This window comes from Scophthalmus maximus, chromosome 19 (assembly GCF_022379125.1).
Source record: "Scophthalmus maximus strain ysfricsl-2021 chromosome 19, ASM2237912v1, whole genome shotgun sequence".
NCBI classification, from domain to species: domain Eukaryota; kingdom Metazoa; phylum Chordata; class Actinopteri; order Pleuronectiformes; family Scophthalmidae; genus Scophthalmus; species Scophthalmus maximus.
The window spans coordinates 14,934,689-14,950,000 of NC_061533.1; the positions used below are offsets into that span (position 1 = coordinate 14,934,689).

General features: G+C 44.0%; 1 protein-coding gene across 7 annotated transcripts in view; it reads right to left on the reverse strand.

Annotated features, from left to right (window-relative positions):
* mef2cb (myocyte enhancer factor 2cb) overlaps positions 1-15,312 on the reverse strand; it is a 197,335-nt gene that overhangs the window by 24,817 nt on the left and 157,206 nt on the right. For all 7 annotated transcript variants that reach the window (XM_047328995.1, XM_047328998.1, XM_047328997.1 and 4 more), the window contains one exon: positions 6,936-7,139. In XM_047328995.1, coding sequence (XP_047184951.1) covers positions 6,936-7,139 — 204 coding nt within the window. The remainder of the gene's footprint in view (positions 1-6,935; positions 7,140-15,312) is intronic.

Genomic DNA, 15,312 nt, shown 5'->3' on the forward strand with positions numbered 1-15,312 from the left:
TATGCCTGACCATAATTTTGATCCGTTCAAATTGACATTTCCTACTAACCTTTGAGCTCGTTTGTACCTGTGTAACTCTGTGAAAGACTTCCTGAACCAACTTTAGCTTTGTCGTTGGGACTGTAAACATCATCAATAGAAGAGAGAGAGAAGTGTGTGTATGTGTGTGTGTGTGTGTGTGTGAAAAGTACAGTGGCACAGTTTCTCTTGCCCACTCTTGTAATTTAACATGTACTCAACTGTTCACACTGTTTTATTGTTTTGTTTTTTTAGTTTTTTGAAGATGTGCTGTATCATGTGTGTGTCGACTATCACAGGAGTCTTTGTTGTAACAAACTGCTGTACTGTTAGCCGGCCAATGTCACAAGGTTAATTTACTTAGTCAGTCAAAGCGGCTTCAGACTGTAATCCTCCAGGAAAAACAAGCCATGTTGCCGATCGCGCTCTTCACTACTAAACACTGAGGCACTGTGACTGCCGTGGCGACCCCGCCCCCTTCCTCCGCCCCACGTTACGCCGCATGCACCCCAAACGACTCCACGCCAAATTACCGTGGACAACTGTGGGACAGGAGATATGATATGACTCCCTTATTTCTCTTGGATGCAAACACATGTAAAAGTCACTGAGGATAAATTAGTGAAGGCATTCAAGCTGTAGTAATTATACAGTCTTTGAGAGGCATGAGAAGAAGTCATTCAGCGAGCTGATCAGCGCAGAAAACTCCTTAAGGCTAATGTTCTCCATGCTGTTTGGAAACCAAATAAGCATATAGAATAGCTCGCATGCTGGAAAATATTTTCACAAGAGTGAGGCGGAACATTAACACACTGGCACTTCAGTGGGCGATCACATGTCCGGTTGACTTGCAAGAACATAAGGGGGCAAACAAAAAGTATTTAAATGAATAAAGAGGGACATGTTTTTAGGTAAATGACAGTGAAATTGACCAAATTAGTATCTGTAGTATATCGAATGTGTGGAAATCCTTTTTTCTATTTTTTCTTTTTATTCACCAGATGAAACAACACTGGGTAAGGCACGCAAGGGACCGGTGTGGATATATGGTTACATTTTTTCACCATCTCCCAGAAATACCAGCTTGATTTACTTTCTCTTTATGTCCCCCCCTCCCTCCCTCCAGTGGACTGTCACTGGGCTGAAATCACACCTGCGCTTCTCACACATCTCGGCACACGGGTGAAACATGCGCAGGGTGAAACGTGGTGAGGGAGCTTTGCTGAATCTCATTAGCCAAGCGGGTAGTCATTAACAGAATGACCTTTGGAAATAATTACCAGCCTTCCTCCCTCCATCTCTCTTCTTCCCCTCCCTCCTTCTCTCCTCGCACTCATCCATCCCTCCGCCCGCCACCCCCCTCCCCTCATTCAGTAGTTCCTTCTTGGTGAGGACAGGGGGAAAGAAGCAGGTCCCCGCCGCTGCTGTTTAAGATTACAGGGTGATCTGAACTTTGAGATTAGGTTAATCTGCTGGAAATGGGATTGTCCGACAGCCTTTCCTCCGGTTGGTGGGCAAGCAGGCAGGTCAGCTCAAGACCAAGAGCCATGTGCCAATCCATGTGATGCCTGAGCCAATGGCATGTTGGTGTGTTGAGCTGGGTGAGGTCATCGCAGTGGCGTCAGCTCTGCAGGGTTCAAACCAATTGTCACCATGTACATGTACATGTACATGCATACGCCTATGCAGTGCCAAACCTACTTTTATGAGTATCTTAAATTGTGAATACGTACAAACACAGCACTTTTGCCTCAAGCATATCCAGGCGTTGAAAGGATATAGCTCCCCGCCGTCGCTCACTCACTAACCCCTTGGTTGTTTCACAAACCTGTGTTCTTTGTTTCAAAAGAGGGGAAAATAAACACATTGTGGAACAGGGATTTGGCACAACCCGAGTGTGTTGTCGGATTTGGGGCTGTTGAATCACAGCGAGAGCCAGCCAGCGCTGCTTAGGTTTGGGGCTTGATCTGCAATCATGGTGGGGGGGGGGGGGGGGGGGGGGGGGAGAAAGGACTCTTTCATGTGCTATTGCAATTAACAACCCCCACACTGGCATAATAAATCACCAATAAGGACTCAAAGTGATTATTCCGAAGCAGGAAAAAAAAAAGAGTGGAAAAAAGAGACATGGATCTATTCTCTTGTCCTTTTCCCGACAAAGCTTCCCGTTTCTCCCCTAATGCCGTTCACATGTCCAGGAAACCGGCCTGGCAGACAGCGAGTATAGGAAATCTATCTACGTGTTGGACTGTTTTATCTGGAGCCAGACCTGGAGTGTACTGTAGACCTGCCAGGACAACACTCTTGGACCCCGCGCTTGTGCATCCAGTGATGGAGGATCACTGGCTGCTTTCAACAAGCCACGAGAACCTGGATGAGCTTAGATGTCTCTTTGAACAATTAGCATTAATTAAGAGGACCTTCCCCACGTGTTTATGTAACAGCTGATAACAGTGTGTCGTACTTGTTTTATTACAGTCTGCTGGGGCAGTCTTTGTTAGTTTAGATACTGTGTCCTACATGATACAATACGCACATGTCTTGGGATTAAATGGAAGCATTCAAAACATAAGATCAGTTTGTCACTGTATTTATCTGATTATTATGCTTATTTTATTTTACCACTGTGCTCTGACGAGGGTTAAAGCTTTGGTTTCTGGGTCTTTTGCTTTCACAGATATTCGTGGAAGTGTCATTCCCAGCTGAGATGGTTTTTCAAGTGAGTCATCAAGCCCTTCTTTACCACTCCTCTCTCTCTCTCTCTCTCTCTCTCTCTCTCTCTCTCTCTCTCTCTCTCTATATATATATATATATATATATATATCTTTCTATCCCCCCATTTCAGTCCCTACACCAATTCATCCATATGTTCAACAGAATGCAGAACAATCTCAGACATACTGTATGTTCAATGAAAAAAAAACTGGATTAAAAAAAGAAGAAGAGCTAACCGGGAAAAAGAGTGAAGGGGAGAAAGAGAGAAAAGCCCTCCGGCTCTTGTAAACATGCAGCAGCAAGAGGGGCCGTGCAACGCTCTCAGTGCCACTACGCTAATTATCAACCAAAGACATGCTAATTACTTGGAGCTTTATTGCTAATGTAGCGGGCCTCTATGCCAGCCGCCCACACTCGGAGCTCCGCTCCCCTGCCTCTGCCTTTCCTCCCACTGCACCTCCAGGCACGGCAGCAAGCGGATAAGACGGATAAATTCATTTCTGTGTACTTCTAAAAGGCGAGCGCTTTCCCACAAAATTTGACACTGCATATATGTCTCGTGTCGGACGTCGTACCGGTCCTTCGTGGGGGGACGTGGATTTTGTCTTCACACGATAGGTCCGAGCCTTCGTGGTGTACTGGACCTCCTCCTCGTCGTCCTGCCAGCTCAACGGGAAGTCCACTAACTCAACAACACACCCACGCTCTTGCACCTGTGACGTAGCCTAGCAGCGGCACACAACGCCCGGCAGGAGAGATCCCCCCCCCGTTCCCCCTCGCTCCCACCACCTCCGCGCCAAACGTGCCAGGGTCGGCCCTGGGGCCAATCCCGTCAGCCCGCCGTAGCCGAGGCTGAAGGCCCCTTCAGATCGATTTATCCCGCTGTGAGTCGCTCGGAGAATGCGGAGCACCGAGTCCTCGAGGGATCGCAGTGTAGGATGTGCTCCGCAGCACTCTCTCCCCCCACCAGGCTCTTCAGCGTCTTCTCCTGACACAGCTGTTTACGCGTTAACCATCCCCTGCGCCGTAATGGAGACACAGTTAAAGAGAGAGCTTCAAAGCGGGACGTACTCGTCACAGGCACTTGCTGAAACGTGTGACGACTCTCTTCATGGGTTCAGCTGGGGCAGGGTGATACGCCGACTGCAGGGTGGCTGAAGGGCTTGGTGCATAGAGGATACCAGTGCTTATAGGCCCACTGGGAATACGAGTGGATGCTAAATTGGTTAATGTAAATTCTATAATGCACAGAGGATCATTTTTCATTCCTCCGCGTGGCATTTTTGGATGGATTTCTTAGAAGCCTCACACGACTGTATGTATTGGGGGAACAGCGTGGATGTGTACAGCTTTGCCAATTATTCAATGTTTTGTTTTTGAACAAAATCTCGTGACGATAACTGATTTCGTGCTTTTATTTTTTTTCGAGAAACTAACTTTACGAAGTTGGGAGCCTCAACCACATTAATAATTGAGAAATGGCCATAATGACATTAACTGAAGGGACTGAGAGCTCGTCATGCATTGCAAAAGAGAATAAGTTGTACCGAGCAGATTTATTTGTGCTTCTAAATACTTTCCATGATAATGCACCCAGTTCCTCATTAAGGTTTAGCTGTATGTTGAGTGCTCTATTACTTGATCTATGAGCTACATTAACACACTACCTATTTGACTGCGGTGGAGCACACAAAAGCAGTTATGCAAACAGCGAGCCACTGCTTTGGTTACAGTTGGGGAGAGCGGTCTGAGGATTTGATATTGTGAGAGACATCCACAAGCTCCTCTCATACAGATTATGACATTTTCACTCATAACGTGGATCCACGCTATTGTTCAAAGACCAACAGAATTATTTCCTTCTCAATGGCTGCGCTGATTGGCCAAATGATATCACTTGTCTCCATCGTTGCGTCTCTTTCATGCTTCATGTATTTTTTTTTTTAAAACTATTCAAACTCAATTAGGAGCATGGCAGATGAGGAGCTGGTGCCAAAAAAAAAAGATTTGATGTCAGTAGTGTGGCAGTCAGATATTTCTCAGTGCAGAGTTATCCGTACACTTTGTTGGGCAACAGTTGACACTTAATTAGCTAAAAATACAAATCTATTCAGATAAAGGAAGCATTTGGACATGCCAAGAGTGTTTCACTCAAGTCACTTAAGTATATCCCCATTATCTATATCTCACAAGGTCCCAAAACTTGACCAATTATAATAGACGAATGCATTAGAGCAGTCCAAAAAAAAAGAATGTGATAAATGTAGCAAACAATGGAGAGAAGTGACAGGATTTTAGCTGCGGGCAGCGTGGGATTTTAGACACTGGTGCACATTTTAGATGCACATTATGATCTGACAGAATCTTTAATTTAATATTGAGTTTTTAAATAGTGCAAATAGAAAAATACAAAGGCAGGTTCACGTCTGCATATTCATATTCCACACGCTCTATACAAATGATCACAAGTCAGATGGTGGACTGGATTTTGTTTGAAAAAAAGAAAAGATTGTGGGCGAATTTTATGAAAGACCCCCACCAGAACTAGTTTACAGTGTGTTGCAAAACAAACATTTATTTAAGCGTGTTTTTTTTTTTCTTGTTTTTTTTGGATGATATAAAGGAAGATGTGATAATATAGTGAAACACATGTGATATCAATGTGTAATTTCAAATGGTTTGTAGTCAGGGGCAGTGTGCCATCTGGAAGAACAGTATTCCCGGTAGACCTGTCCACCCGTGGGCGAGCGACAAGCCCACAAACACCCATATGAGAGGATAGAAATATGTCCCAAGCTGTTTGATCCTGAATTAGACTGGCCAGCCTTCATAACCGTATCTCATTGGTCCCCCCTTTTCCTTTGGTAAATTCAGCCTTTTTAAACATTAAGATGACAATGACAAGCTTAAAGTGTTTTTCCATAAATTCTGATCAAGATGACCAAACAAATTAAGATGATGTACAAGAGGAAGCACATATGGACACAAATGAGGTTTTTATGACTTCTATAAACTGAAATAAAATATACATGGTGTATCTCTCATATACAGTTTATATATATATATCTATATATATATAGATATATATATATATCTATATATATATATATCTATATATATATATCTATACTAAGAATTGTAAGGTAATTCTAAATATTTTTTAAACTAGGATTTATTTCTGACAATTGTTCGACTTGGATTAAAATAATGCAAAGTGGGGCAGTGGGTGAATTGAATGTGTATTCTGAATCATGAAAGATATTCTACTGGTGAATTATCGTAATTAATGATATGTGCACAGCATCTGTGTTTTTCAACAGACTGAAATCTGGCGTATTTTATTCAAAAATAAAAATCATACAAAATGAAAGATTCCCTGCAACAAGCAGAGAGAGAGAATATTTACCGCACACTTTGTTATTCGTTCAGCACAACTTTGTGGGACAGGTGCAATTTAATCAGCATGGTGTGAGAGTAAATGTATGAGCACAGGAGCAAAGGATCAACTGGGCATGAATGCATGGATGCCTGCCTCTGTGTGTGTGTGTGTGTGTGTGTGTGTGTGTGCGTGTGTGTGTGTGTGTGTGGCCCAACTGTTTTTCAGAGGTCCAGTGTGATTGTTGCATAACAGGTTCACATTCGGAGCTTGAGGATCCTGGAGACTATCTGCGTCATTTCCGGCTATATCCACCTGCCCACTGCGTAGCCTGACAGCGCTGTTTAACATGGCATTTAGTCACACTTGTGACATGTGTCCAGAGCAGGTCCGATCAACGTCCTCCTCTAAGAGGCACATCGATGGTGACAGGACAGCGAGGGCAGGTGCAGGGTGATTATTCACCACAGGGGACGGTCGGAAAAAAGGCCCAGATCAGTGATGTACTTTGTACATTACACACAGCAAAAGAAGGCGATTTAAATAAACATATGGTGTTGAAGTTATTTACACACTGTGTCTGAGTCTTATACCTTTTCTGAAAGTCGATCGATATTGTTCCTGAACCCTCGGGGAAGACGGACAAACTATGGGAGCAATTAATTCTTACACTGTGCGAGGTGTGAAGACCAAAAGAGAGAAGTAAGGGGTTGCTGAATGAGTCACGCACGCAGTAGCCATCTGTCTGCTTTTCCGTTCCTCTGTGTTTGCATGAGTGTGCGTGTGCGCGGGCATGTGCGTCGTCTGTGTTTTGGTTGCAACTTACCTCCACAATATCAGAGTTGGTCCTGCTCTCGTGGGGCTCGTTGTACTCGGTGTATTTAAGCAGGACCTTGTCCATGTCTGTGCTGGCGTACTGGAACAGCTTGTTGGTGCTGTTGAAGATGATCAGGGCAATCTCACAGTCGCACAGCACGCTCAGCTCGTACGCCTTCTTCATCAGGCCAAACTTTCGCTTTGTGAATGTCACCTGGGTAAACGGTGGGACAAACAGGGGACAAGGATCAGCTGCGGCGAGAGCAACATTAATAATTGATCTCGTTCAGAGGTAGAGTGGCGTTTTTGTTGCAGACACTTAAATCAAATCTTTACACCCCGATAGTGAAATCAGTCTATTTGACCTAAAATGGGATCATCTTTTAACCACAGCACGAATCCCCCACCCTAGACATTATTATTCATTTTGTCCTGAAGGAATAAACAGAAATATGACATAACCACTTTCCCTCTTTAAAATAACAACATTAGTTCAACAAACTCTGACTGTAACAGTCCATCCACTACACCAGGAAAAAAGAAGAGAAAAAAAAGAAGCTGTGCTCGCGTTTTAAGGAACTGAAAACACTCTGTCTCAGACAGATAACTGTAAGGAAGATCAGTTATTTCTTGTACATCAAAGCACACAGAGGTTCATCACGGAGCATATGTCAGGTGAAATCATTGCCTTCAAATGGCCGCAATGTGCCTGGTCTCGTACTGTACCTTTTTTTTCTCACGGCGATGTTAACACACATTGTTCTGTTGTTGTGTTGCCCAATTAAGTGCCTCCCATTGTGGATAACACACCGTTGATATAAAAAAAACAACAGATGCTTGAAGCTGTTTGAGTGCTCAAATAGCAAAGATGTGCTCAACATAAACCACAAAAAAATTGTGTATCCGTAATGGGGCCCTTTTTTTTTCTCCCGCTCCCTGTTTGTGGGTACAGTATGTGCAAGTGTGTGTGTGTGTGTTTGTATGTGAGGCCCAAGACAGGTACCTTTAATAAGGCAGGCGTACAAGTGTCCACATCGTCGAAATAGAACAGCCTCTATTCCTCTATTGTTTGGATTAAAAAAAACTAGAGCAGCGAAAGTGAGTCAATTCCAGTGAGCTGCACCTGGTTTCTTTTCCGAACCATGTGTGCAAACTCGCGGGCTGTATGGGAAAAAGAGAAAATGTGCCTCTGCCAGCCTCTCTCTGGGCAACACTTCTTTTTTTTTTTATTGAAATGTATTTTATTTTTTCCTCAGTGTGTATGTTCCCTCGAAAATCTATATTGACAAAGCTTTTTACTGAGAGGAAATGCTGCCAGAACAGTGCCCAGCTGGTAGCTAATGATTTCAGTTTGTTGATTAACTGCACGTTGTTCTATTCTCTTCTGACACTTAAATGGGCCAAAAAATACAGAGTGAGAACTCTTAACTCCCAGTTAAACAAGCTCTGAATGCAATAACAATGACAATCACTGTAGGCTATAACGGCCTTTACAAATATGCCTTTGAAGAAGAGATCTGTGTGTGTGTGTGTGTGTGTGTGTGTGTGTGTATGTGTGTGTGTGTGTGTGTGTGTGTGTGTGTGTGTGAGGCAGATCAGGTTAATGCACAAACAGGTTTGTGGCATAAATCTACCGTGCACTGCCCTTCACATTTTCCCTTTACAACTTGAAGACCTGGAAGAGGAGAAAGGATTGAATGGATACTGATAGATAGTTTTGGATTACCGGAAATTATATCTTCCAGGATGTGCCAGGGAAACTGAATATCATCAAACTGCCCCCGTTCATGCTGTTGTCCGTCTCCCTCTCTGCTAAAATTTGGTAAAAACCTTTCATAATCTGCCGTATCCTGGGTCAGCTTCACGCCCCTCTCCGAGAAGTTTCCCGGTCATGTCACTGTCATTGTGTCATTGTGCGGGTTCTGACTCCTAACAAACTGGTGTGTGTGCAATGTCAGGCTCTTTACCTCAGCACAAACACTCATCTGATTCACAGACGACACAACATAGAAAAAGCTCCCCCGTGCTCTAAATACCATGCTGACATTTACACAGTGATACTGAAAATGTGGGGAAAAAAAGCCTCATTTTTAACAAAGTAATATCAGAAGACATCTTGTGACAGTGAGATTAATTGTTGTATCCAACCCACTCTGAGCCTTGTACCATCCAGAACTGAAACGTAAGCACCCTAAAGGTGCCTGCCAGCCTTACAGCAGCTGAGCTACAGGACGGGTCATACGTGGGTGAGAAAGTAAGATGACAGGACTGTTGGGACATGAGGTCAAAGCAGACTATTCAGGAACAGGACATGTAGAGTGTTGTCTTCCCCTGGTGTTTTGACGCAAAGGGGCACCGGGGGCAGCCACAGGACACAGCTAGCTCCGGGGCCCAGCTCCGTTATCACCCAACTCACTCACTCACACACTCCACTGGGGCCATTAACGTTTCAGAGGGTGGCACATGGCGCCCGAACTGAGCTGGGTGCGAGTCCCAGAGGTTCCCAACTCTCAAAGGGGAGGGCCACATGCTGCTGGCTCAGATCACTCACGTCTATGAGGGCCGCTCCCAAACATTACACACACATACACATTTAGAAGTATAAGCCAAAAGGCAACTTGGAAGACACTCGTTCTCGGCTTCGCTATTTCATCATGTGAAAAAAAAATAGTTCAGAGGAGAATCGAGTCAAAGTTGTCCTGAGCCTCACACTTCAAATGCGGATCTGTGCGTGTTTCCCACATATACGGCTATGATTCACACATAGACTGACTTTAACAGCACCACAGGAAGAGAATTAGTGCGATTATGAAAAGCCCTGACTGACCAAACAATAACACCTACACTCATATCACACCACACCCCCACATCTCAATCTGACACGTACAACCTGCTCCCTCCAAATCACATACATTACTAATGCTATGCACATGTACATCTATAAATACAAGAGCATATACTGGGTGTGCAGTGCATGTGTGCTTGGACACATTGCAGAAGACAGTTGGTGTGCACATATAATGCTACCTAAATCTTAAAAATGTATGTAAAATCATGTAGGATGTGCCAATCTGTGCTGTTTCTCCGTCGCGCACGTTTTCAGTCATCTTCACCGATCGAGGCGACTCTGGAGTGACTTGTCATGTGACCCTTTCAGCCCATCGACATTTTGCGCTCGTGATGTCACCACTGGCCTTTCCTGTGCAAGCTAAAAACAGTCCTCCGAGCCCACGCAGAGAGGTGTAAACAAGTGCACTTTTTGAGGTCCCACTCTCGAGTGGATAAAAACAGATGCTATGAATGATGCACCTGATCTGCAAACAGATATATGACAGTGTCGGCCTCTGGCTGCTTTACACATCAGAAACAAAATGCTAATGATCAGGAAACAGAGACAGATTTCCATTACTGGAAAGCTCACGGTTCATATTATGATAATTGATCTGTTTTGTAAGCAGCACATCAATCGGCAAAGCATTTCTCGTTTAACTAGAAACGGTGCCATTATGTTTTGTTTTGCTTTTCATATTACGCTATGCTAAAATCCGATTTATTAATAGACTATTTTTTTCATTTTTATTCCATAAAGCACCTACTGTAGATGTGACGTGTGGGGAGAGTGAGCAGGGGTGACATGCAACAATGGGCCAGATTTGTTACGTAGTCAGCATTTTCAATGTTGCATCAAAGTCACAAATAGAATTGTAGACTCATCAAATAATCAGATTACAAATGAAAGAAAATAAATTATAATAAAAATCTTTTTTTTGTTGTTTTATTTTGAAAAGGTTCATGTTTAACATATGGTGACAAAAGTAACTCATGTCTATGAATTCAACGTTTTTCACTCCGGTTAAATAAAGGTTATAATAAAAAATATATAATAAAACATGGGAAAAATAATGATAATAAAAATAACACACAGAAGAAAATGAAGGCTTTAATAATATTTGGCCGAACCCAACTCTGACTCTGACACTCTGACTCATGCAACTTTGTTTCCTAGGCCAGTGGGTAATGTGAAGACACACCAGTGACACACATTTTGACCATGTTTGGCAACTGCTGAGGTGAAGTTCTAACTCGTGGCACAACGGGACATTTAACTGTCAAACTAACAATTGTATACTTAACGTTAACCCTTGAGTCTCTCAAAGTCTCCTTGAATATATGAGCTTGTAAGCGTCTTTAAACTAAACAATGTCACAACAACAGATTAAGAGATTCTAAGAGATTACTCAGTTATGAAGAAGCTCATGGCAAAATAAGCAGGCAAGAAAACATTGTCATATTTTCTTCATAACCCCATACCTAATAATATTTTGTACAGGCTGTGACTTACAACAACTCTTAGTTACTTTGGCACATGATGGGCACTAACTCATCGTGAATATATACTGTGGACAGACAGTGACACACATGCATTATTTGGTTACCGCTATCCGCCTAAACATCCCAAGGGAGATTTAGTCCCATTCACACACAAATGCATTCAGACATACACACCTGTAAACTCCCAACCATGTCACCATCATATCCCCTTTTCAGAGCCATGAGCTCATTTTAATTTGTCCTTTTTTGCAGCATTCAATCTAAACATATTGGTGTATTCATATCAAATTATCATTTGTATGAATATAAATGATTATATGTACGTATGTCACCACTGGAAAATTACCCCAAAAAATATATTTTTTATTATTATTAAATAATAAGCTTTGGCTCTATGCTATTGACCTGTCACATTTCCTCCAGCAGAAGGAGAAAAACACCCGGGGTGAACAGAGGGATGAGAGGAAAGGATTGATCGTGGCGGATTCCATGCCACATGGGTGAGAGGGTGAGCGAGAAAGACGGGAGGGGGTTGGGGGTGGGGGGGTGTGGGGGGGACGCACAGGAAGCACATTTGTATGCATTTCCTCTCATAACAGGAAGAGGCCAGTGGCTTCCCCTTCACAATGGCTTCGCTTCTCCTTCCCACCTCCTGCCTGCTTCCCTGGGGGAGGAGGAGGTGGAGGAAGAGGAGGAGAGGAGAGACATGCACCAAAAACTGCTGGTTAGCAAACCAAACATGGCTGAGCGGGGACGGATACACAAAAGTGCAAACACACACACACACACACACACACACACACACACACACACACACACACACACACACACACACACACACACACACACACACACACACACACACACACACAGATGTCAGTCAGCTATGGAGTGGCACAGTTTGTCTTGAGACAAACACTTATCCCATTGTCAGGGGCCAAGCAGGAAGACACGGGCTTACGCAAAAGGAATAAGAGGAGCCGAAGACCTGGGCCTGAACTCTGCGTCACAGCCAAAGAAGCTGTTAAGTGGGGTATTACGACAAAAGAGGCTTTGTCCGGCCTCTAATATATGCTATGCTCTTCCCGCTCCTCAAAACCCCACTTTTCATTCTCTTTCAGCGCGCCGTCATCATACAGTAGGGAGAGGAGGCTTCATTCAGTGTCTGGATCAAAAGTGTCCTAAAAGCTAACCCGTGAAACTGATGGAGTGGTGTCTTCATAATGACAATTCTTTTGTTTTATTGTAGGTGCATGTCTTAAAATACATGGCTGGTTTAGATCGTTCTTCGTAGCAGAGGTAGCAATTACATCTCAGTACGGCACTGAAATGGCTGGCTTTGCTCCTTCTGTGTATGTTCCTGGTTATGCTGAAAAAAAAACCACAACTGGAAAAGGATTTGCCAACTGAAAAAAGAAAGTGGATGTTACATCGCAAGGCCCAAGTTAGTGGCCGGAATGACAAAAATAACTCTGTTGTCATTCATTTGAGGTGGATAAACTTTTGCCGTGGCACAAGTGCCAATGTCAAATAAAGAAAAGAAAAGAAAAGATAATTCTTGAGAGGAGTTGATTTGTTAAAACATGTTTTTACAGAGATTGTTTGTCCCCACACTTATAATTACTTTCTTTAGCAAGACCCTATTAACCCCAGTGTTCACTGAGCGAAGCCTTCGCATGACAAACAGAGCTCAGAATTTATTCTACTAGTAAAAAAAATGGAAAGAAGATATGAATGATCAGCGGATTATGATACAGTTCGTCACAGTAATTAAAGAGAAGCAAACTGTGATGAACCTGTCTATCAACTTTATGCGCAGCAAACATATTTTTGTTACTCAAATTTTGGTATTAGAAAATTAACCTGACAAATTAAATTAAAAATACTTTTAGTTTTGAAAGTTGAAAGTCCGACATAATAAGCCCTGTAGTGAAAACAAAGGAAAATCTGGTGAGGGGGGGGAGTGAGGTGAGAGAGCAAAATGAGCCACATGAAGAACATGTGAATGAGAAACACAACAAGGAATAAGTTGAGAAGGCAAAAGAGAATAAAAAATACAGCAGAGGGAAGGTGAGAGCTTAGTGAGCGCTTTTCAGTCGAGGGCTCACAGCGCTGAACATATGACAGAGAGAAGTGCCACTCGCTTTGGAAAAGAAGGAGATGGTGGAAGGCGGGAAACAGGGAATTAGAGGAGGGGTGCAGGAGTGAGGAGCTACCCTGTGGGCCTCATTATTTTCCTGCTGTTAATTTCGCTCGCACGTTTTCTCACCCCCAGTGCTGTTGATTGGAGAGAAGAATGCTTTGTCGTAGAAACAAAAAACACCCCTTGCCTCAGCTGCAGTTAAAATGGCGAGGGAGGCGAGGAGACGTACGCCGGAAGACGTAAAAACATGGATCCTTTTTTTTTTCTTTCTTTCTTTCAGCCAAGTATGTGTAAGAGTTGTTTGTTGTGGAGATGGGAAATCCTGTCCTTTTACTTCCTGTCACTGATGACCTGATCCATGTTTAACCTTTGGCCCTGGGTCCCCTCCACCTTGTAACCTGCATGTCCCCCCCCCCCCAACACACACACACACACACACAGACACAGATTCACACAGATTCACACAGACAAGTCATTCTAAATTGAGTCCAATGAGGACTCTCCTGGCTGGAGAGGTTACACTAATTAGAGCCAATTTCAGTAAATTAGTCGATCCCCAAGACCCACGTCCAGAGAGATCGGTGTGTTCTAGAGGTGTTTACTACCATGTACATGCTGCATCAACAAGGCAGTAAATGCATCATTCAATCTATGCATGGATCTTGTAGTATACAGTGTATGCGTGTGCTTACCTACTTGTGTGTGTGTGTGTGTGTGTGTGTGTGTGAATGTGTGAGTTGGGGGCAAGAGAGTCTGCTTTCTGTGCGCAGCCCATGAGTTTATGGCACAGGGAGCTCTTTCATGTGCCCGAGGCTGGGAGAGGGTCTGAGTGGTCAGGGGGCTTGGAGCCAGGGCTCACACACTGCCACCCACTGTCCAGAGCTCCGGGCAGCCAGTCAACGCCAGGGAGGCCTGGCCCTTCTGCCCCTGCTCTGGGGAAGTGTTTCAGGGCCTGGGGGTGGCAGCCCAAAGTGGCCGCCCAGAGAGAGCCAGGCCCTGTGCCCACCATGATGCCGAGGCTGCCGCTGCCGCTGCAGGGAGACGCAGGGGTGGAGACGCAGTGCGGCCCCGCAAGTGGCACGGTGCTGCGGCGCTGACAGCCGCGCAGAATGGTGCCACTCCACAGAGGCCTGCAGTATGAAGTGTGTGTGCAGACTCCAGTGAAATGTTACAATAGCTTCCTATTGTCATTTCAAATGGAAACAGGTGGGGTACCATGTCCTGTTTTAAACAACTTTATGATATTTAAAAATATATAGAGATATTCATATTGTGTCACTTATTTGTCACTATATATCACTATCATTATCACCATCAAATTCTTTGTTCAAATCATGAAAACATATTAATCTGCGAAACAAAGAAAACCCCGGGACGAGCGTTGAGAAGACGGCCAAACTTTTTAGACACAAAACAGTAAAAGTAACATTTCCTCAAAAAGGAAGTGAAAATATGCAAAGGCAAAGCTTCCGTTCTTCTTTTTTTAAGAAGAAGAAAATTTGAGGTTGCCGTTTGTCTCTGTCTTGTGATGTCCGCCCCTGTGAACTGATGTCATTCAGGCTGTAGGTTGAATGACACCGTGTGCTCCACAGAGCATGTGGTGTTTTCCACATGACTTGATGACATCATATCCGCAGGAATGACTATTAGCTCAAGACAACAACTGAAGAAGCAATATATAATCTAAGAGATCCAAACAACAAAATCCTGTGATGTATTGATTTCCCCTTCCCTGAACCCCTGTCTCTCTCCTCCTCCTCTGCCTGTAAGTAAAGCCCGGATATCTCAGGCATCGATTCCCCTCAGGTGTCCTTCCTGTCTCCCTCTTTCCCTCCTTATCCTCAGGAGCCGGAGTGCTTGGTGCAAGTGGCGGGGCCCCATCGACGGTGGGATGAGAGAGCAGGGCTGAGAT